The sequence below is a fragment of the Salvelinus namaycush genome, chromosome 17 (assembly GCF_016432855.1).
Source record: "Salvelinus namaycush isolate Seneca chromosome 17, SaNama_1.0, whole genome shotgun sequence".
NCBI lineage: Eukaryota > Metazoa > Chordata > Actinopteri > Salmoniformes > Salmonidae > Salvelinus > Salvelinus namaycush.
This window is the reverse complement of record NC_052323.1, coordinates 36,947,648-36,973,089: the sequence shown is the minus strand read 5'-3', so window position 1 is coordinate 36,973,089 and position 25,442 is coordinate 36,947,648. Positions and strand designations below refer to the sequence as shown.

Here is a 25,442-nt window from a genome sequence, read left to right as displayed (position 1 = left end):
CATATAGGACTATGGGCTAGGCGACATGAGGTGTGATACTAACCTTATTAAAACATATAGTCCTATGGGCTAGGCTACATCAGGTGTGATACAAACCTTATTAAAACATATAGGACTATGGGCTAGGCTACATGAGGTGTGATACTAACCTTATTAAAACATATAGTCCTATGGGCTAGGCTACATGAGGTGTGATACTAACCTTATTAAAACATATAGTCCTATGGGCTAGCCTACATGAGGTGTGATACTAACCTTATTAAAACATATAGGACTATGGGCTAGCCTACATGAGGTGTGCTACTAACCTTATTAAAACATATAGGTCTATGGGCTAGACTACATGAGGTGTGTGACTAACCTTATTAAAACATATAGGACTATGGGCTAGGCTACATGAGGTGTGATACTAACCTTATTAAAACATATAGGACTATGGGCTAGGCTACATCAGGTGTGATACAAACCTTATTAAAACATATAGGACTATGGGCTAGGCTACATCAGGTGTGATACAAACCTTATTAAAACATATAGGACTATGGGCTAGGCTACATCAGGTGTGATACAAACCTTATTAAAACATATAGGACTATGGGCTAGGCTACATGAGGTGTGATACTAACCTTATTAAAACATATAGGACTATGGGCTAGGCTACATCAGGTGTGATACAAACCTTATTAAAACATATAGGACTATGGGCTAGGCTACATCAGGTGTGATACAAACCTTATTAAAACATATAGGACTATGGGCTAGGCTACATCAGGTGTGATACAAACCTTATTAAAACATATAGGACTATGGGCTAGGCTACATCAGGTGTGATACAAACCTTATTAAAACATATAGGACTATGGGCTAGGCTACATCAGGTGTGATACAAACCTTATTAAAATATATAGGACTATGGGCTAGGCTACATCAGGTGTGATACAAACCTTATTAAAACATATAGGACTATGGGCTAGGCTACATCAGGTGTGATACAAACCTTATTAAAACATATAGGACTATGGGCTAGGCTACATCAGGTGTGATACAAACCTTATTAAAACATATAGGACTATGGGCTAGGCTACATCAGGTGTGATACAAACCTTATTAAAACATATAGTCCTATGGGCTAGGCTACATCAGGTGTGATACAAACCTTATTAAAACATATAGGACTATGGGCTAGGCGACATGAGGTGTGATACTAACCTTATTAAAACATATAGTCCTATGGGCTAGGCTACATCAGGTGTGATACAAACCTTATTAAAACATATAGGACTATGGGCTAGGCTACATGAGGTGTGATACTAACCTTATTAAAACATATAGTCCTATGGGCTAGGCTACATGAGGTGTGATACTAACCTTATTAAAACATATAGTCCTATGGGCTAGCCTACATGAGGTGTGATACTAACCTTATTAAAACATATAGGACTATGGGCTAGCCTACATGAGGTGTGATACTAACCTTATTAAAACATATAGGTCTATGGGCTAGACTACATGAGGTGTGTGACTAACCTTATTAAAACATATAGGACTATGGGCTAGGCTACATGAGGTGTGATACTAACCTTATTAAAACATATAGTCCTATGGGCTAGGCTACATCAGGTGTGATACAAACCTTATTAAAACATATAGTCCTATGGGCTAGGCTACATGAGGTGTGTGACTAACCTTATTAAAACATATAGTCCTATGGGCTAGTCTACATGAGGTGTGATACTGACCTTATTAAAACATATAGTCCTATGGGCTAGGCTACATCAGGTGTGATACAAACCTTATTAAAACATATAGGACTATGGGCTAGGCTACATGAGGTGTGATACTAACCTTATTAAAACATATAGGACTATGGGCTAGGCTACATGAGGTGTGATGCTGACCTTATTAAAACATATAGTCCTATGGGCTAGGCTACATGAGGTGTGATACAAACCTTATTAAAACATATAGTCCTATGGGCTAGGCTACATGAGGTGTGATACTAACCTTATTAAAACATATAGGACTATGGGCTAGGCTACATCAGGTGTGATACAAACCTTATTAAAACATATAGTCCTATGGGCTAGGCTACATGAGGTGTGATACAAACCTTATTAAAACATATAGTCCTATGGGCTAGGCTACATGAGGTGTGTGACTAACCTTATTAAAACATATAGTCCTATGGGCTAGGCTACATGAGGTGTGATACTAACCTTATTAAAACATATAGGACTATGGGCTAGGCTACATGAGGTGTGATACTAACCTTATTAAAACATATAGGACTATGGGCTAGGCTACATCAGGTGTGATACAAACCTTATTAAAACATATAGGACTATGGGCTAGGCTACATCAGGTGTGATACAAACCTTATTAAAACATATAGGACTATGGGCTAGGCTACATCAGGTGTGATACAAACCTTATTAAAACATATAGGACTATGGGCTAGGCTACATCAGGTGTGATACAAACCTTATTAAAACATATAGTCCTATGGGCTAGGCTACATCAGGTGTGATACAAACCTTATTAAAACATATAGGACTATGGGCTAGGCGACATGAGGTGTGATACTAACCTTATTAAAACATATAGTCCTATGGGCTAGGCTACATCAGGTGTGATACAAACCTTATTAAAACATATAGGACTATGGGCTAGGCTACATGAGGTGTGATACTAACCTTATTAAAACATATAGTCCTATGGGCTAGGCTACATGAGGTGTGATACTAACCTTATTAAAACATATAGTCCTATGGGCTAGCCTACATGAGGTGTGATACTAACCTTATTAAAACATATAGGACTATGGGCTAGCCTACATGAGGTGTGATACTAACCTTATTAAAACATATAGGTCTATGGGCTAGACTACATGAGGTGTGTGACTAACCTTATTAAAACATATAGGACTATGGGCTAGGCTACATGAGGTGTGATACTAACCTTATTAAAACATATAGTCCTATGGGCTAGGCTACATCAGGTGTGATACAAACCTTATTAAAACATATAGTCCTATGGGCTAGGCTACATGAGGTGTGATACTAACCTTATTAAAACATATAGTCCTATGGGCTAGTCTACATGAGGTGTGATACTGACCTTATTAAAACATATAGTCCTATGGGCTAGGCTACATCAGGTGTGATACAAACCTTATTAAAACATATAGGACTATGGGCTAGGCTACATGAGGTGTGATACTAACCTTATTAAAACATATAGGACTATGGGCTAGGCTACATGAGGTGTGATGCTGACCTTATTAAAACATATAGTCCTATGGGCTAGGCTACATGAGGTGTGATACAAACCTTATTAAAACATATAGTCCTATGGGCTAGGCTACATGAGGTGTGATACTAACCTTATTAAAACATATAGGACTATGGGCTAGGCTACATCAGGTGTGATACAAACCTTATTAAAACATATAGTCCTATGGGCTAGGCTACATGAGGTGTGATACAAACCTTATTAAAACATATAGTCCTATGGGCTAGGCTACATGAGGTGTGTGACTAACCTTATTAAAACATATAGTCCTATGGGCTAGGCTACATGAGGTGTGATACTAACCTTATTAAAACATATAGGACTATGGGCTAGGCTACATGAGGTGTGATACTAACCTTATTAAAACATATAGTCCTATGGGCTAGGCTACATGAGGTGTGATACAAACCTTGTTAAAACATATAGTCCTATGGGCTAGGCTACATGAGGTGTGATACAAACCTTATTAAAACATATATGGCTATGGGCTAGGCTACATGAGGTGTGATACTAACCTTATTAAAACATATAGTCCTATGGGCTAGGCTATACATGAGGTGTGATACTAACCTTATTAAAACATATAGTCCTATGGGCTAGGCTACATGAGGTGTGATGCTGACCTTATTAAAACATATAGTCCTATGGGCTAGGCTACATGAGGTGTGATACTAACCTTATTAAAACATATATGGCTATGGGCTAGGCTACATGAGGTGTGATGCTGACCTTATTAAAACATATAGTCCTATGGGTTAGGCTACATGAGGTGTGATGCTGACCTTATTAAAACATATAGGCCTATGGGCTAGGCTACATGAGGTGTGATGCTGACCTTATTAAAACATATAGTCCTATGGGTTAGGCTACCTGAGGTGTGATGCTGACCTTATTAAAACATATAGTCCTATGGGCTAGGCTACATGAGGTGTGATGCTGACCTTATTAAAACATATAGCCCTATGGCTAGGCTACATGAGGTGTGTGACTATACTGCAGGTTTGCCTTACTGCAAACTAGCTGGCTATCATTCACAAGTGATAATTTATCATTCACAAGTGATAGGCTAATATTGTCACCTATCAGACTATTCTTTATTTAATCTTGTCTTTACATACACTGAATAATATATGTGTGAAATTAGTTTAGAACGGACCATTATCCTGCACCTGTCTCGAAAACAGGGGCAACTGGAAAAAATACATGTCATCTATGCCAGCCAGGTAGGTTATACTCCTGTTGTAAATATAACCAATGTGCTTAATATTAGGAAAACTGATGAATAAATATAGTAGGCCTAGCCTATAGAAAACTGATAAATAAATATACTAGGCCTAGCTTATAGAAAACTGATAAATAAATATAGTAGACCTTGTCACGCGGGACTAGGTGGGCGAAAGAACCAGACGCAGAGAGAGAGCCGCTTGGGAAAAATATTCCTTTTTACTATTAACCAAAAATGAATAAGCCCGAACATCCAGGGCGCAGAGAAACACTTGCCAACAACCCAAAATACACACACGTAACAAAACACAATCCCGCACAAAACAAGGGCGGGTCAAACTCCTAAATATAGGGAAGCTCATTACGAAACCAAAAACAACAGGTGCAACTAATAAGACAAAACAAACAGACAAACGAAAAAGGGATCGGTGGCGGCTAGTAGGACGGTGACGACGACCGCCGAGCACCGCCCGAACAGGCAGGGGAGTCAACCTCGGCGGAAGTCGTGACAGTACCCCCCTCCTGACGCGCGGCTCCCGCCGCGCGTCGCCACCGGCCTCGAGGACGACCCGGAGGGCGAGGTGCCGGGCGATCCGGGTGGAGGCGGTGGAAGTCTCTCAGAAGAGAAGGATCTAAAATGTCCCCCACCGGAACCCAGCATCTCTCCTCCGGACCGTACCCCTCCCAGTCCACGAGGTACTGTAGGCCCCTCACCCGGCGTCTCGAGTCCAGAATGGCACGTACTGTGTACGCCGGGGACCCCTCGATCTCCAGAGGGGGTGGAGGGACCTCAGGCACCTCACCTTCTTGCAGGGGACCAGCCACCACCGGCCTGAGGAGAGACACATGAAACGAGGGGTTAATCCGGTAATACCTAGGGAGTTGTAACCTATAACACACCTCGTTTATTCTCCTCAGGACTTTAAACGGCCCCACACACTGCGGCCCCAGCTTCCGACAGGGCAGGCGGAGAGGCAGGTTTCGGGTCGAGAGCCAGACCCTGTCCCACGGTGTGAACACGGGGGCCTCACTGCGGTGCTGGTCAGCGCTCCTCTTCTGCCGTTGTCCTGCTAACTTTAGCGATTCCTGGACGGCTTTCCAGGTGTCCTTGGAGCGCTGTACCCATTCCTCTACCGCAGGAGCCTCGGTCTGACTCTGGTGCCATGGGGCCAGGACCGGCTGGTAACCTAACACACACTCAAACGAGGACATGTTCGTTGAGGAGTGGCGGTGGGAGTTCTGAGCGAGCTCAGCCCAAGGAACATACCTCGCCCACTCACCAGGCCGGTCCCGGCAATATGACCGCAGAAACCTGCCCACATCCTGGTTTACGCGCTCCACCTGCCCATTACTCTCGGGGTGAAAACCCGAGGTCAAGCTGACCGAGACCCCCAGTCTTTCCATAAACGCCCTCCAAACTCTGGACGTGAATTGGGGGCCCCGATCAGAAACGATGTCCTCAGGCACCCCATAGTGCCGGAAGACATGGGTAAACAAGGCCTCCGCAGTCTGCAGGGCCGTAGGGAGACCGGGCAACGGGATGAGACGGCAGGACTTAGAAAACCGATCCACAACGACCAAAATCGTAGTACTTCCCTGGGACGGGGGAAGATCGGTAAGAAAGTCCACCGATAAGTGTGTCCACGGCCGTTGTGGAACGGGGAGGGGCTGTAACTTCCCTCTAGGCAAGTGCCGAGGAGCCTTGCTCTGAGCGCACACCGAGCAGGAGGAGACATAAAATCTCACGTCCTTAGCCAACGTGGGCCACCAGTATCTCCCTCTAAGACTCCGCACTGTCCTCTCGATGCCAGGATGACCCGAGGAGGGGAGAGTATGAGCCCAACGGATTAGCTTATCCCGGACCCCTCCCGGCACGTACTGAACCCCCGCTGGACAGTTAGGAGGGGTCTGCTCTAACCGTGAGGCTCTCTCTATCTCCGCGTCCACCTCCCATAGCACCGGTGCCACGAGACATGAAGGTGGAATGATGGGAGTTGGCTCAACGGACCGCTCCTCGGTATCATAGAGACGGGACAGCGCGTCGGCCTTGGTGTTTTGGGAGCCTGGTCGGTACGAGATGGTGAACTGAAACCGTGAGAGGTCAATTACAGGTGTGTCCGTAAAGCACGTATGGTCGGTGCGGGATTCTGTCACGCGGGACTAGGTGGGCGAAAGAACCAGACGCAGAGAGAGAGCCGCTTGGGAAAAATATTCCTTTTTACTCTTAACCAAAAATGAATAAGCCCGAACATCCAGGGCGCAGAGAAACACTTGCCAACAACCCAAAATACACACACGTAACAAAACACAATCCCGCACAAAACAAGGGCGGGTCAAACTCCTAAATATAGGGAAGCTCATTACGAAACCAAAAACAACAGGTGCAACTAATAAGACAAAACAAACAGACAAACGAAAAAGGGATCGGTGGCGGCTAGTAGGACGGTGACGACGACCGCCGAGCACCGCCCAAACAGGCAGGGGAGTCAACCTCGGCGGAAGTCGTGACAAGACCTAGCCTATAGAAAACTGATAAATAAATATAGTAGGCCTAGCTTATAGAAAACTGATAAATAAATATAGTAGGCCTAGCTTATAGAAAACTGATAAATAAATATAGTAGGCCTAGCTTATAGAAAACTGATAAATAAATATAGTAGGCCTAGCCTATAGAAAGCTGATAAATAAATATAGTAGGCCTAGCCTATAGAAAGCTGATAAATAAATATAGTAGGCCTAGCCTATAGAAAGCTGATAAATAAATATAGTAGGCCTAGCCTATAGAAAGCTGATAAATAAATATAGTAGGCCTAGCCTATAGAAAGCGGATAAATAAATATAGTAGGCCTAGCCTATAGAAAGCTAAAGGGATCCTCCTCTTTTTAGTAGAGGCCATCACTCTGTTTGCTCGGCAATTGCATAGCCTACAGAAATGTTGCACAACATGAGCTCATGGGCTCTCATGAAGTGTTTGATTAGATTTTTTTTACATTTACATTGATGTCAGAGTGATTAGAGGGACAATAGATTGCTGAGTACCAAGCAGTTAGCAAGTTTGGTAGATTACCAATGACCAGCAGCAGCATCAGAGTTTGGAGAATCTTAATTACTGTGACTAAACTGTCATGTGGAATTTGACTGCCTTCATGACTCGTGACTGCCGGTGTGGCGGTAATACGGTCACTGTAATGTGTCCTATCTCCCTCTCTCTAGTGTAAAGAACCAGCCTCAATGTGTCAAAGCTCCTGTCCCTCTCTTTAGTGTAAAGGACCAGCCTCAATGTGTCCAAAGACTCCTCCGTCCCATGGCTCAACTATGTAAAGCTACTGAGATGGGGTGTGTGGGTGGGTGGGTGTGTGTGTGTGTGTGTGTGTGTACCTCTTTTTAGTGTCCCTCTGTCAATCATCAGTCCATCAGTATGTCTAACCCTCCCTCCTTCCCTTCTTCCCTCTCTCCCTCTTTCCCTCCCTCTCTCTCTCCCTCTCTCTTTTCCTTCATCCTCCAGGTTGCACCATCCCCCCTACCTCCTCCCTCCTCCCCCCCTCTGCCCCTCCCTCTTCATCCCTATGCCCCTCCTCCTCCTCCTCTCCACCATTCAGGGAGTGCCAGGTGCCTCTGCTGGAGAATAACTCCTCCCACTCCCGCTTGGAGCCCCGCCCCCACGATGACTCGTACCTGCTCAGACACCAATCCCCCTCCTCCGGTAAGACAGCTGTCAATCACTTCCATCATTCTATCCCTTCATTACTTTGTTGTTGTCTCCCTCCCTGTCCAGTCATAAAGCTACTGAGAGTTTTGGTTGATGTGGGAAAGAATGAGGTTGTGTGTGTGAGAGAAAGAATGAGGTTGTGTGAGAGAGAACGAGGTTGTGTGAGAGAGAACCAGGTTGTGGTTGAGAGAGAACGATGTTGTGTGTGTGAGAGAACCAGGTTGTGTGTGTGAGAGAACCAGGTTGTGTGTGTGAGAGAACCAGGTTGTGTGTGTGAGAGAACCAGGTTGTGTGTGTGAGAGAACCAGGTTGTGTGTGTGAGAGAACCAGGTTGTGTGTGTGAGAGAACCAGGTTGTGTGTGTGAGAGAACCAGGTTGTGTGTGTGAGAGAACCAGGTTGTGTGTGTGAGAGAACCAGGTTGTGGTTGAGAGAGAACCAGGTTGTGTGTGTGAGAGAACCAGGTTGTGTGTGTGAGAGAACCAGGTTGTGTGTGTGAGAGAACCAGGTTGTGTGTGTGAGAGAACCAGGTTGTGTGTGTGAGAGAACCAGGTTGTGTGTGTGAGAATGGGAGAAGGTGGTAAGAATGGTAAAAACAGGGGGACAGAAAAGAATGACTGTAACTCCATTATATTATTGTATATAGCAGCATTGTACCATAGTATCATAGTACCATAGTATCATTCTATCATAGCATCATTATATCATAGCATCATTGTAACATAGCATCATTGTATATTGCATCATTGTATCATAGTATCATAGTATCATTGTACCATAGTATCATAGTACCATAGTATCCTTCTATCATAGCATCATTCTATCATAGCATCATTGTATCATTGTATCATAGCATCATTGTATATTGCATCATTGTATCATAGTATCCTTCTATCATAGCATCATTGTATCATAGTATCATTGTACCTTAGTATCAGTGTATCATGATATCAGAGTATCATTGTATATTGTATCATAGTATCATTATATCATAATATCATAGTATCATAGTATCATTGTATATTGTATCATAGGATCATTAAATCACAATATCATAGTATAATTGTTTCATGTATCATTGTATCATTGTATCATAATATTACAGTATCATTGTATCATAGTATCCTTGTAGCTTAGCATCATTGTATCATAATATCATTGTAACATTTTTGTTTAACCAGGTAGGCAAGTTCTCATTTATAACTGCGACCTGGCTAGATAAAGATAGATAAAGCAAAGCAGTTCGACACATACAACAACACAGAGTTACACATGGAGTAAAACAAACATACAGTCAATAATACAGTACAAAAACAAGTCTATATACAATGTGAGCAAATGAGGTAAGATAAGGGAGGTAAAGGCAATAAATAGGCCACGGTGGTGAAGTAAATACAATATAGCAATTAAAAACACTGGAATTGTAGATTTGCAGTAGGTGAATGTGCAAAGTAGACATACTAGGGTGCAAGGGAGAAAAATACATAAATAAATACATAAATAGAGTAGGGGATGAGGTAATTGTTTGGGCTATTTATAGATGGGCTATGTACAGGTGCAGTGATCTGTGTGCTGCTCTGACAGCTGGTGCTTAAAGCTGGTGAGGGAGATAAGTGTTTCCAGTTTCAGAGATTTTTGTAGTTCATTACAGTCATTGGCAGCAGAGAACTGGAAGGATAGGCAGCCAAAGGAAGAATTGGCCCTGGGGGTGACCAGTGAAATACACCTGCTGGAGCGAGCGCTATGGGTGGGTGCTGCTATGGTGACCAGCGAGCTGAGATAAGGGGGAACTTTACCTAGCAGGGTCTTGTAGATGACCTGGAACCAGTGGGTTTGGCGACGAGTATGAAGCGAGGGCCAGCCAACGAGAGCGTGCAGGTCGCAGTGGTGGGTAGTATATGGGGCTTTGGTGACAAAACGGATGGCACTGTGATAGACTGCATCCAATTTGTTGAGTAGGGTGTTGGAGGCTATTTTGTAAATGACATCGCCGAAGTCGAGGATCGGTAGGATGGTCAGTTTTACGAGGGTATGTTTGGCAGCATGAGTGAAGGATGCTTTGTTGCAAAATAGGAAGCCAATTCTAGATTTGGATTGGAGATGTTTGATGTGAGTCTGGAAGGAGAGTTTACAGTCTAACCAGACACCTAGATATTTGTAGTTGTCCACATATGCTAAGTCAGAACCGTCCAGAGTAGTGATGCTGGGCAGCGATCGGTTGAAGAGCATGCATTTAGTTTTACTTGTATTTAAGAGCAGTTGGAGGCTACGGAAGGAGAGTTGTATGGCATTAAAGCTCGTCTGGAGGGTAGTTAAAACTTCTTATGGATGAAATCGCGTTAACAAGATCGATATGACAACAGCCAGTGAAAGTGCAGGGCGCCAAATTCAAACAACAGAAATCTCATAATTAAAATCCCTCAAACATACAAGTATTATACACCATTTTAAAGATAATCCCACCACAGTGTCCGATTTCAAAAAGGCTTTACAACGAAAGCATACCATGCGATGTTAGGTCAGCGCCAAGTCACAGAAAAACACTGCCATTTTTCCAGCCAAAGATAGCAGTCACAAAAAGCAGAAATAGAGATAAAATTGACCTTTGATGATCTTCATCAGATGACACTCATAGGACTTCATGTTACACGATACATGTATGTTTTGTTCGATAAAGTTCATATTTATATCCAAAAATCGCAGTTTACATTGGTGCGTTATGTTCAGTTGTCACGGCTGTTGAAGGATGAGGACCAAGGTGCAGCATGGTGAGCGTACATTTGACTTTATTTAACCTTTTGTCAATAGGGGGAGCAGTTAGCATTTTTTTTTTCTGGGTGTTGCCAAATTAAACTGCCTCGTACTCAATTCTTGCTCGTACAATATGCATATTATTAATTCTATTGGATAGAAAACACTCTCTAGTTTCATAAACCGTTGGAATTATGTCTGTGGGTGACCCAGAACTCTTTCTACAGCGAAATCCATGACAGGTACTGCGAAGGTCTGAGAGCGAAGCTCTGGTCTCAGATCAGTTTTAAAGGTCTGTGTGTATCCTATGGAACGACATGAACTGCACCCGCCTTCCCCTGGATGTCAGTAACCAATGAGAAGTGGAATGGGCTTTCTACGTAGCTCTCAGAGTTTATAAAAGGCCAAGGAGTGAGGTGCGCCTTCTTTTCGACGCTGACCATTACGCAGAGAAGGACCTCAGGATGCCATTTTCAAACGCTCAGTTATCAACCTTAGATGTATCCGTCTGTAAATTAATTCGATATAGGTGTTAGAAACATCATAACGAAGCTATTTTAAACCGAGTTATATCAGATTATGCGAGTATATTGCTATTTTTCGGAATTTCCTCAGTATTGCGTCTTGAGGATTTGGACACGTTGGGGCAAAATAGCTATTGTTAGCTATTGTTAGCTGCTATATCAGAAGTTGAATGCAACGTTTTACAACCAAGCAACGATTCTTTTGGACAAAGGACCACTTGGCCAAGATTCTGATGGAAGCTCGTCGAAAAGTAAGAGCTATTTATGATGTTATTCCGTTTTTATGTGGAAAAATGTAAACTCAATAATGGCGACTAGTGACGCCATTATTGCGGCACTAGTCTGGCTGTAACGCACACTGTATGTCTAGTAACGTTAATTTTAAAAATCTAACTCAGCGGTTGCATTAATAACTAATGCATCTTTCATTTCATGTCCAACCTGTATTTTTTTAGTCAAGTTTATGAATAGTTTTCGATAAAAATAGTTGTATTTTCAAGATGGCGCCGGGCAGATTGCTTGAGTAGTTGGAAACTATTTCCATTGTGTAAGCACGATTTGTGCCGCTAAATATGCACATTTTCGATCAAACTCTATATGGATTGTGTAATATGATGTTACAGGAGTGTCATCGGAAGAATTCTGAGAAGGTTAGTGAAAAAATTAATGTATTTTGGTGATGATAACGCTATAGCTCATTTTGCCTTGAATCAATGCTCGGGTAACGTTTGCAAATGTGGTATGCTAATATAACGATTTATTGTGTTTTCGCTGTAAGACACTTAGAAAATCTGAAATATTGTCTGAATTCACAAGATCTGTGTCTTTCCATTGCTGTGAGCTGTGTATTTTTAAGAAATGTTTTATGATGAGTAATTTGGTAATACACGTTGCTCTATGTAGTAATTCTAGTCGCTTTGGGGAGATTTGTGATGGTGGCTGCAATTGCAAACTATGATTTATACCTGAAATATGCACATTTTTCTAACAAAACCTATGCTATACAATAAATATGTTATCAGACTGTCATCTGATGAGGTTTTTTCTTGGTTAGTGGCTATTTATTTCTTTATTTGGTCGAATTGGTGATAGCTGGTGATGGAGTGGAAAAATAGTGGAGTAAAAAAAATGGTGTCTTTTGCTAACGTGGTTAGCTAATAGATTTACATATTGTGTCTTCCCTGTAAAACATTTTAAAAATCAGAAATGGTGGCTAGATTCACAAGAAGTGTATCTTTCATCTGGTGTCTTGGACTTGTGATTTAATGATATTTAGAAGCTACAATTTACTTGTGACGCTATGCTAGCTATGCTAGTCAGTGGGGGGGGGGTGGGGGGTGCTCCCGGATCCGGGTTTCTGAGGCGGTAAAAGTTAAGAATGACGCCGACAAAAAACAATAAACCATACAAAAGAAACCGTGAAGCTAAAGGCAATAGTCCCAACAAACAAAGACAACTTCCCACAAAGAACGGTGGGAAAAAAGCTACCTAAGTATGGTTCCCAATCAGAAACAACGACGTATCATTGCATCATACTATCATTGTATCATTGTATCATAGTATCATTGTATAATAATACCATAGTATCATTGCATCATAGTATCATTGCATCATAGTATCATTGCATCATAGTATCATTGTATAATAATGTCATAGTATCATTGCATCATAGTATCATTGTATCATAGTATCATTGCATCATAGTATCATAGTATCATAATATCATAGTATCATTGTATCATAGTATCATTGCATCATAGTATAATTGTATCATAATATCATTGTATCATAGTATCATAATATCATAGTATCATTACATCATAGTATCATTGTATCATAATATCAGTGTATCATTGTATCATAATATCATTGCATCATAGTATCATAGTATCATAGTATCATAGTATCATAATATCATAGTATCATTGTATCATAGTACCATTGCATCATAGTATCATAGTATAATAATATCATAGTATCATTGCATCATAGTATCATTGCATCATAGTATCATAGTATAATAATATCATAGTATAATTTCATCATAGTATAATTCATTGTATCATAGTATCATAATGTCATAGTATCATTGTATCATAGTATCATTGTATCATAGTATCATTGCATCATAGTATCATAATATCATAATATCATTGTAGATTGTTCATAGTATCATTGTATCATTGTATCATTGTATCATAATATCATAGTATCATTGTATCATAGTATCATTGTATCATTGTATCATAATATCATAATATCATAGTATCATGGTATCATAGTATCATTGCATCATTGTATCTTCATCCTAACCTTGGCAAACATGCGTAGAGTACACACAGAGTGCATTACTCACACCCACCTTGTAAAGCACTCACACACACACACACACACAATGTAATCAGTCAGATTTATTTAGCAAACTGGGTCAGGGAAGAGAGAGCAGTATTACTGGGTTTAGTGTTGGCATATAATCTGTATTTAATGTAGTTATGGTGTGACTGGGATGCAGTATAAATCATCATTAGAACAGACTGGGGGTCCCAGGTTCAACAGCAACCTGATTAGCTGCCTTTTAACGTGATGTAACATCACACAGCTAATGGCTGAGCTGGGACAGAGCTGGGAAACATCTGTCACTGTGGAGGAGGAGTTAGCTACCTTACACTGGTGGAGAGACACATCAATCACTATGGAGGAGGAGTTACCTACCTCACACTGGTAGAGAGACACATCAATCACTATGGAGGAGGAGTTACCTAACTCACACTGGTGGAGAGACACATCAATCACTATGGAGGAGGAGTTACCTACCTCACACTGGTAGAGAGACACATCAATCACTATGGAGGAGGAGTTACCTACCTTACACTGGTAGAGAGACTCATCAATCACTGTGGAGGAGGAGTTACCTACCTCACACTAGTGGAGAGACACATCAATCACTATAGAGGAGGAGTTACCTACTTTACACTGGTGGAGAGATACATCAATCACTTTGGAGGAGGAGTTACCTACCTCACACTGGTAGAGAGACACATCAATCACTATGGAGGAGGAGTTACCTACCTCACACTGGTGGAGAGACACATCAATCACTATGGAGGAGGAGTTACCTACCTCACACTGGTGGAGAGACACATCAATCACTATAGAGGAGGAGTTACCTACCTCACACTGGTGGAGAGACACATCAATCACTATGGAGGAGGAGTTACCTACCTTACACTGGTAGAGAGACTCATCAATCACTGTGGAGGAGGAGTTACCTACCGCACACTGGTGGAGAGACACATCAATCACTATAGAGGAGGAGTTACCTACCTCACACTGGTAGAGAGACACATCAATCACTATGGAGGAGGAGTTACCTACCTCACACTGGTGGAGAGACACATCAATCACTATAGAGGAGGAGTTACCTACCTCACACTGGTGGAGAGACACATCAATCACTATGGAGGAGGAGTTACCGACCTTACACTGGTGGAGAAGAAATACACTGGGACTGACACACAGACACACACATGGCACTGTAATATAACAGAGGGCTTGGGGAAGAGAGACACAAGGCACTGTAATATAACAGAGAGCTTGGAGAAGAGAAACACAAGGCACTGTAATATAACAGAGAGCTTGGGGAAGAGAGAGAGACACAAGGCACTGTAATATAACAGAGAGCTTGGGGAAGAGAGAGAGACACAAGGCACTGTGATATAACAGAGAGCTTGGAGAAGACAGACACATGGTACTTTAATATAACAGAGAGGTTGGGGAAGAGAGACATACAACATATGTACACACCAGAGGAGGCTGGTGGGAGGAGCTATAGGAGGACTCATTGTAACGACTGGAATGGAATAAATGGAACAGAGTCAAACACATCAAACACATGGAAACCTCATGTTTAACTCCAGTCCATTCATTCCATTCCAGTCGTTACAATGAGTCCTCCTATAGCTCCTCCCACCAGCCTCCTCTGGTACAAACACACACACACACACACACACACACCAGCGGCCATAGACACAAACAAGAGTAAACACAAATAAGTACATAGACACACACCCTCTCCCACACACAAACAGACAAACAGACACACCCACCCAGCGTGTGACTTCCTGGGGATTATCTCTCTTGTTAGTTTCTGCATGGCTTGGTCCGTCTCATTTCCTGCTCAGCGTCCACTCTACATGACACACACACACACACACACACACACACACACACACACTCATGATTACAGACACATAAGCACACACGCATGCATTTACACACTGGTATTTCTGTTCAGCAAGTGGAAATGGAAAACTAAATGTGGTTCAGGGTTTGGAATTGGGTCTGGCTCAGAGCACCTGCTCAGAACATTCTCAGACACACACACACACACACACACACACACACACACACACACACACACACACACACACACACACACACACACACACACTCATGATTACAGACACATAAGCACACACGCATGCATTTACACACTGGTACATCTGATTGCTCCTAGAAAGAGCTGTTAGCATTAGCGCTGCGGTTCCGTGGCCCATTCATTATGCATAGGGAGCGCTACCTATTTTTAGCGAGAGGGTCGCTAGCTTCTTGCTAGGAAGAGAAGATACAACTTTATATTTTCTGCTGGGATGAATGTTGAGAGAGAGAGAGAGAGAGAGAGAGAGAGAGAGAGAGAGAGAGAGAGAGAGAGAGAGAGAGAGAGAGAGAGAGAGAGAGAGAGAGAGAGAGAGAGAGAGAGAGAGAGAGAGAGAGAGAGAGAGAGAGAGAGAGAGAGAGAGAGAGAGAGAGAGATGGAGAGAGAGAGGATGGAGAGAAAGAACAAGAGAACTCCCCTCAGTTGAGCCCTATGCTGATTTATTTTAGACTGCTGAAGTAGGTTTTTTTTGCACACACACACACACACACACATACCCCACCATGCGACTCATTGTGTTGAACCAGAGAAAATGTCAATAAACAGTTAACCGTCCAGAGCCTGGAAAACAAACTGCTTCCCATGGTTCTCACTGCCATGGGCCTAACACACACACACACACACACACACACACACACACACACACACACACACACACACACACACACATACACTGTGAAGTTAACTTGCCATGGAGAGCCCCTGCCTCATTCTGCTGGTGTCTGCATATGTACCCTGGCCTACTGCTTTGGTCTAGCTCTCTAGCGGGCTAACAGGCTAGCATCGCTGTAGAATTAATGCTTTGGTCTAGCTCTCTAGCGGGCTAACAGAATAGCATCGCTGTAGAATTAATGCTTTGGTATAGCTCTCTAGCGGGCTAACAGGCTAGCATCGCTGTAGAATTAATGCTTTGGTCTAGCTCTCTAGCGGGCTAACAGGCTAGCATCGCTGTAGAATTAATGCTTTGGTCTAGTTCTCTAGCAAGCTAACAGGCTAGCATCGCTGTAGAATTAATGCTTTGGTCTAGCTCTCTAGCGGGCTAACAGGCTAGCATCGCTGTAGAATTAATGCTTTGGTCTAGCTCTCTAGCGGGCTAACAGGCTAGCATCGCTGTAGAATTAATGCTTTGGTCTAGCTCTCTAGCGGGCTAACAGGCTAGCATCGCTGTAGAATTAATGCTTTGGTCTAGCTCTCTAGCGGGCTAACAGGCTAGCATCGCTGTAGAATTAATGCTTTGGTCTAGCTCTCTAGCGGGCTAACAGGCTAGCATCGCTGTAGAATTAATGCTTTGGTCTAGTTCTCTAGCAAGCTAACAGGCTAGCATCGCTGTAGAATTAATGCTTTGGTCTAGCTCTCTAGCGGGCTAACAGGCTAGCATCGCTGTAGAATTAATACTTTTGGTCTAGCTCTCTAGCGGGCTAACAGGCTAGCATCGCTGTAGAATTAATGCTTTGGTCTAGCTCTCTAGCAGGCTAACAGGCTAGCATCGCTGTAGAATTAATGCTTTGGTCTAGCTCTCTAGCAAGCTAACAGGCTAGCATCGCTGTAGTAGAGAATTCGGTGGCTAACATATCTCACCAGTGGGATATATTATGGAGAACGCAAGCGGTGTAAGTGCTAGCCAAATGCTGGTCTATTTCTAAAAACACGCACCTACGAATATATGACATTTTTTGTATTTTTTTATTTACTCACAAGATTGTGAACCGGGCTTTGAAAAAAGTTACATAAACTAAACCCAACCCTCAGGAGACTGCCTACTTGGAAACTAGAACTCAGACACCCCAACCCTCAGGAGACTGCCTACTTGGAAACTAGAACTCAGACACCCCAACCCTCAGGAGACTGCCTACTTGGAAACTAGAACTCAGACACTCCAACCCTCAGGAGACTGCCTACTTGGAAACTAGAACTCAGACACCCCAACCCTCAGGAGACTGCCTACTTGGAAACTAGAACTCAGACACTCCAACCCTCAGGAGACTGCCTACCTGGAAACTAGAACTCAGACACCCCAACCCTCAGGAGACTGCCTACTTGGAAACTAGAACTCAGACACTCCAACCCTCAGGAGACTGCCTAGCTGGAAACTAGAACTCAGACACCCCAACCCTCAGGAGACTGCCTACCTGGAAACTAGAACTCAGACACCCCAACCCTCAGGAGACTGCCTACCTGGAAACTAGAACTCAGACACCCCAACCCTCAGGAGACTGCCTACCTGGAAACTAGAACTCAGACACCCCAACCCTCAGGAGACTGCCTACCTGGAAACTAGAACTCAGACACCCCAACCCTCAGGAGACTGCCTACCTGGAAACTAGAACTCAGACACCCCAACCCTCAGGAGACTGCCTACCTGGAAACTAGAACTCAGACACCCCAACCCTCAGGAGACTGCCTACTTGGAAACTAGAACTCAGACACCCCAACCCTCAGGAGACTGCCTACCTGTAAACTAGAACTCAGACACCCCAACCCTCAGGAGACCGCCTACTTGGAAACTAGAACTCAGACACCACATGCTTCTGCTATTGAAAGTGCCATATATATAATTCAGTAGAATTTGAATGAATACTTTTTGTTATATTCATCGAAAGGGAGCTTTGAGAAATGCAATGCATTTTTATCGGCAGATTTGAGAGGGAGAGACAGAATATAAATACGAGAATTTAAACAGATGGTGTGTGTGTGTGTTTGTGTGTGTGTGTGAGACAGTGAGTGTGTGTGTGTGTTTGAAATGTAAATAGTAGCATTTACTCACGTGGTTTCACAGCTATTAACATCTGCTGCACTGATGCAGGGATGAAGACAAAGGGAGAGAAACGGAGTGATGAAAAAGGATGAGAGTAGATGAAACGGAGGGATGAGACAGGAGGAGGACAACACATCATGACTATCAAACTCCATCATCCTCCACATTTGTGTGTCTGTGTGTGCGTGTGTGTGTGTGTGTGTGTGTGTTTGTGTGTGTATGTGCCTGTCTGCCCTCTCAGGAGAGTCTTTGTGTATACACAGATGTGAAGTGTCTGTCCTGTGTAGAGAGGCCAGGTCCCTCCTCTCCTCCCTTCCATCTCTCTTTCCCTTTATAAACATCTGTCCATTCCCCTCTCTCAGAGCCACCAGAATCAGGCCTCTCCTACCCCTCCTCTCCCCCTTCCTCTCCTTCTCTCTCCCCTCCCCTACTCTCCTCTCCCTTCCTCTTCTTTCCTCTCCCCTCCTCTCCTCTCCTCTCCTCTCCTCTCCCATCCTTACCTTTCCCCTTCGCTCCTCGCCTTTCCCCTCCCCTCCTCTCCTCTCCTTTCCACTGCTCTCCCCTCCTTTCCTTTCCCTTCCTTTCCTTTACTCTCCTTTCCTCTCCCCTCCTTTCCTCTCCTTTCCTTTCCTCTTCTCTCCCCACCTTTCCTCTCCTTTCCTTTCCTCTCCTTTCCTTTCCTTCCCTCTCCCCTCCTCTCCTCTCCTTTCCTTTACTCTCCTCTTCTTTCCTCTCCCCTTCTTTCCTCTCCCCTCCTTTCCTCTCCTTTCCTCTCCTATCCTCTCCTCTTCTTTCCTCTCCCCTCCTCTCCTCTTCTCTCCTCTCCTCTCCTCTCCTCTCCTCTCCTCTCTTCTCCCCACCTTTCCTCTCCTCTCCTCTCCTCTCCTCTCCCCTCCTCTCCTCTCCTCTCCTCTCCTCTCCTCTTCTCTCCTCTCCCCTCCTTTCCTCTCCTTTCCTCTCCTCTCCTCTCCTCTCCTCTCCCCTCCTCTCCCCTCCTCTCCTTTCCTATACTCTACTTTCCTCTCCCCTCCTTTCCTCTCCTTTCCTTTCCTCTCCTTTCCTCTCCTTTCCTTTCCTCTCCTCTCATTTCCACTCCTCTCCTCTCACCTTCTATTCCTCAATCTGACCACAATAGAGATGGGGATCGCCATGCTTTCATTATTTCTGAATAACCATCTGATTTTGTTCTCTCCCTCTCTCTGTCCAGGAGCTCCTAACCACCTCAGTGGTTCCACCCTGCGACCCCCCCTGCCTCCCCCTCACAACCACCAGACCCTTTCCCACCACCATCACCACTCCTCAGCCAACAGCCTGAACAGGAACACCCTGAGAGGGGGTAGGAACACCATCCATGCCCCCCCTCCGGTACCAGGGGATGGGCCCACCTCACCGGAGTCGGTACAGCTACAGGACAGCTGGGTACTGAATAGTAACGTCCCACTGGAAACCAGGTGAGAAACTAGTCCCAGTTATACACACTGAAAATACACTACAGACCAGTTGAGAAACTAGTCCAAGTTCCTACAAACTCTACAGAACACAGAATACACACTACACACCAGGTGAGACTAGTGACAAAATACTTAAATGCACTTAATACTAGGTGAGACCAGAACCAGAGTGTATTAAATGTCTAGTTTATACTGGTACATACCAGTGCATGTTGACCAGCTGAGACCAGAAGCATTAAAAGCAAAAACGTGTTGGTTCTACATTTAGTAATAAGAAGCTTTTAATTAAATTCCACAAGACATCAACCAATGAACAATGTTGATCAATCTATCAACCAATGAACAATGTTGATCAGTCTATCAACCAATGAACAGTGTTGATCAGTCTATCAACCAATGAACAGTGTTGATCAGTCTATCAACCAATGAACAGTGTTGATCAGTCGATCAACCAATGAACAGTGTTGATCAGTCGATCAACCAATGAACAGTGTTGATCAGTCTATCAACCAATGAACAGTGTTGATAAGTCTATCAACCAATGAACAGTGTTGATCAGTCTATCAACCAATGACCAGATCAGCCTGTGTATTGTACAGGACACTGATGGGATGGAAGCCTCCTACTGTATCCCTGTGGAACCTCTAATGCTGAATACCAGCTACTCTGGGGACTGCATGAGACCACACACTGGGCACGCAAACACACACACACACACACACACACACGCACACGCACACACGCACACGCACACGCACACGCACACGCACACACACACAAACACACACACACTTCTTACAGAAGGTAGTCTACCCATCATGTCTCCACATACAGTCAGTCATACATGATCCATTAGTTCAGAATCCTATGTGAATATCTAATGTATCACACTGCTCCAATACATTACATCACTTCCTTCTCATCATGCTGAACACAAAGAAAGACTACCTGTATTCTGTCTGTCTGTCTGTCTGTCTGTCTGTCTGTCTGTCTGTCTGTCTGTCTGTCTGTCTGTCTGTCTGTCTGTCTGTCTGTCACACACATCACACACATCACACATTCTGTACACACACACACAGAACACACACATCACACACTCATCACACACATCATACACACACATGACACATTCGGAAAATGCATCACACACCATGAAAACACACACACACACACACACACACACACACACACACACACACACACACACACACACACACACACACACACACACACACAGTAGACCAACCTCAGAGGCTTTTAAATTAGGGGAATGTCTCTGCAGATGGACAAATACACTCTTGTCTCTCCTGCCAGCCCAGCCTGTTTAGGTTCAGGTGGTAGGGGTTGGGCATGGCTGTGTGCCTTGTCACAGTGACTGGAGCTGGAGCCCAGACCTCCAGACAAGCCTGCCAACCCACTCCCTCTAGCCCCAGGACGGGCCCTCCTGTCTGGGCACGGGGAGAGGAGAGGCTGGGTGGTCTGGCTGGAGTTCTGGAAACAGAGCCATAGAGAGCCTGCCTGTCACACCATCAGACTGCTGCCAGTACCTATCCTCCCTCTCATTAAGAGATGACATTCTAGCGTGTGTGTGTGTGTGTGTGTGTGTGTGTGTGTGTGTGTGTGTGTGTGTGTGTGTGTGTGTGTGTGTGTGTGTGTGTGTGTGTGTGTGTGTGTGTGTGTGTGTGTGTGTGTGTGTGTGTGTGTGTGTGTGTGTGTGTGTGTGTGTGTGTGTTGTTGATAGTCTGGACAGGTTGGCAGGGAAGAGGGATGAAGCTTGATCTCCATGAAGGCACCAGAGTGAGATTTAGGGTTTAGGCTAGAATGACAGTGCAAGAGAAAAAGGGAGAATGGGAGAAACTGAGCGAGGAGTTGATAGAAAGAGATTGTTTAAGGGAGAGAGAGAGAGAAGAGACATACAAACATAAGCAGTAAAACAACCCAGAGCTACGATATGAATACTTTGAAACTCTGAAACAGTATAAACATACACTGAAACGCAAGAAACTGAATTATACCAACAAGACACTTGATGAAATTGAAAACGCAATTGACCAAAATCAGTTCTGGGACATGTGGAACAATTTAAGCACAACAAAGCCACAAGAATTAGCCATACAAGATGTAGGAATTTGGAAAACTTATTTTGATAATCTATACAAAAACATCCCACAAAAAGACTTAAAACAGAACCAATTAGAAATTAAAGAAAAATTGAAAATCCTTGAATCAGTCATTAAAAATAACCAAAATCCATTAGATTACCCAATAACCCAACAAGAACTAAATGAAAAGCTCAAATCTATTAAATCAAAGAAGGCTTGTGGTCTAGACAACATCAGAAATGAAATGCTGAAAAACAGCACACCTGAGTTGCAAAATGCTGTGCTTAAATTGTTCAACATGGTTTTAACTTCTGGCTGCTCCCTGATGTCTGGAACCAGGGGCTCATCTCCCCTATCCACAAAAGTGGAGACAAATCAGACCCCAATAATTACAGGGGAATTTGTGTAAACAGTAACTTGGGAAAGGTTTTCTGTAGCATTTTGAATTCAAGAATCCAAACCTTTCTTCAAGAAAAAAATGTAATAACTAAATGTCAAATTGGCTTTCTCCCTAACCATCGCACTACTGACCATATATACACCTTACACACACTAATTAATAAACACGTCCACCAAAAAAAAGAGGGCAAAATCTTTGCTTGCTTTATTGACTTTAAAAAAGCATTTGATTCTATTTGGCACGAAGGGCTATTCTACAAAATTCTCCAAAGTGGGCTTGGTGGTAAGGTGTATGACTTAATAAAATGTATGTACACAGAAAACAAGTGTGCAATAAAAATCAAAAACCAAAGAACAGAATTCTTTTCACAATGTCGAGGTGTGAGACAAGGCTGTAGTTTGAGTCCAAATCTTTTCAACATTTATATCAATGAATTAGCAGACATGTTGGACAATTCTCCAGCCCCAGGACTCACACTATTTGACACAGAGGTGAAATACCTGCTATATGCTGATGACTTGGTACTTCTATCACCAACCAAAGAAGGTCTTCAACAGAACATTAATATTCTAGAGCAATATTGCCATAATTGGGCCCTGGCAGTAAATTTCCCAAAAACTAAAATCATGATTTTCCAAAAACAAAACAGATGTCAGAAACACAAATATAAATTCACCCTGAACAACACCATCATTGAACACACAAAAAATTACACCTACCTTGGTCTGACCATATCTGCATCGGGAAACTTTAATAGGGCAGTGAATGCACTCAAAGAAAAAGCCCGCAGAGCATTGTATGCAATAAAAATGAAATTATTCAAAATCAACATCCCAATTAGAATTTGGACCAAAATATTTGACAGTGTAATCCTACCAATAGCTCTTTACGGAAGTGAGGTTTGGGGGCCACTCAATAAACTGGACTTTAAAATGTGGGACAAACATCCAATTGAAACCTTACATGCAGAATTCTGTCGGAAAATCCTACAAGTCCAGAGAAATACACCAACTAATGCATGTAGGGCAGAATTGGGCCGCTTTCCAGTAATAATGAAAATACAGAAAAGATCATTAAAATTTTGGCTACATCTAAATTCAAGTCCAAATTCGAGTCTGCAATTTAAAGCACTTCAAACCCAAGAGCTGAGCCCAGAAACGAGCCCTCTCAGTCAGCTGGTGTTGGACCTAACCAACCAAGCTGACACCAGCACTGCTTCAAAAGAAAGAATTCCAATAAACAAAATCATGAACCAATCAAAGGACTCATATTTACAACATTGGAAAAACGAAACAAAATCCCAAAGCCGACTAAATTGCTATCTGACCCTAAACAGAGAATATGAATTGGCTGAATATCTCTACTCTGTCAGAGATTCGAAGCAGAGACAGATCCTTACCAAGTACAGGCTGAGTGACCACCGATTGGCAATAGAAACCGGCAGACATAAAAAGACATGGCTACCCAAAGAGGAGCGTGTATGTGGTCACTGCCTGACAGGGGACGTAGAAACAGAGATGCACTTTCTCCTTTACTGTGATAAATATTCCTCACCAAGAGATTCATTATTCACAGAAATGACTACATTTATTCCAAATTTTTACTTATTAAACCCAGAGGAAAAACTAAAAATACTCATGGGCGAAGGAGCAATGGCTTCTCTTGCAGCCAAATATGTATTTACCTGCCATAGCCTGAGGGACACTGAATAATAACATCTGCATAGTAAGCAGTAACTTACTTATTAGGACTGTTATTGTTATTACTGTTATTGTTATTAGTATTATTATTGTTGTTTATCATTCCAAATAGTAATGGTATGGGTGGTAATGGTAATGATAGCAGTTTAATGATGGTAGTGGTGCATTACACCATACATTACATTCGACTATTGACTGTTACCATTTTATTGTTACTATTTTTATATTTAATTTTGTATTATTATTTACTGCCATTCTATATTATTGTTTGTCATTGTTTTAATTGTATTACAATGTATATTGTATACATTGTTGCTTTGGCAATATTGACACAATGTTTTTCATGCCAATAAAGCAGCTTGAATTTGAATTTGAGAAGGGAGAGAGAGAGAAGAGTAAGAAATAGAAGATAAGGGAGAGAGATAGAAAGAAGAGAGAGAGAGAAAGGGAGAGAAAGAAGAGAGAGAGAGAGAGAGAGAGAGAGAGAGAGAGAGAGAGAGAGAGAGAGAGAGAGAGAGAGAGAGAGAGAGAGAGAGAGAGAGAGAGAGAGAGAGAGAGAGAGAGAGAGAGAGAGAGAGAGAGAGAGACAGAGACAGAGACAGAGACAGAGACAGAGACAGAGAGACAGAGAGACAGAGAGACAGAGAGACAGAGAGACAGAGAGACAGAGAGACAGAGAGAGAGAGAGAGAGAGAGAGGGTGCAGGAAGGTGCAGGGATGATAAAAACAGATTGTATGGGAGGAGATTGAATGTGTTACTGTTGTGTCCCATATCCAATCTGTGTGTGTGTGCGTGTGTGTGCGCGTGTGTGTGTGCATGTGTGTGTATGTTCAGCTCTCACACAGTTTGATTTCCAATCGGTCCTGCAAAAGCTTCAATTTGCCTCTAATATCAGGATATTTCCCCACACCTCCGTCTCTGTCTTGGACCGCTCTGGGAGAGATAGAAGATCACTGAGAGGATCGCGCCAACTCAGTTTAACAGGGTAGAGAGGGGAGAGAGAGAGAGAGAGGCAGAGAGAGAGAGGGGAGAGAGAGAGAGAGAGAGAGGGAGAGGGAGAGGAGGGAGAGGGAGAGAGAGGGAGGACAGAGAGAGAGAGGA

At 43.1% G+C, this 25,442-nt stretch overlaps 1 protein-coding gene across 1 annotated transcript in view; it reads left to right on the top strand.

The window, feature by feature from the left end:
* Nucleotides 1-25,442, top strand: part of LOC120062099 (teneurin-2-like) — a 338,488-nt gene that overhangs the window by 193,196 nt on the left and 119,850 nt on the right. The window contains exons 3-4 of the mRNA XM_039011910.1: nucleotides 8,021-8,218; nucleotides 19,895-20,138. Coding sequence (XP_038867838.1) covers nucleotides 8,021-8,218; nucleotides 19,895-20,138 — 442 coding nt within the window. The remainder of the gene's footprint in view (nucleotides 1-8,020; nucleotides 8,219-19,894; nucleotides 20,139-25,442) is intronic.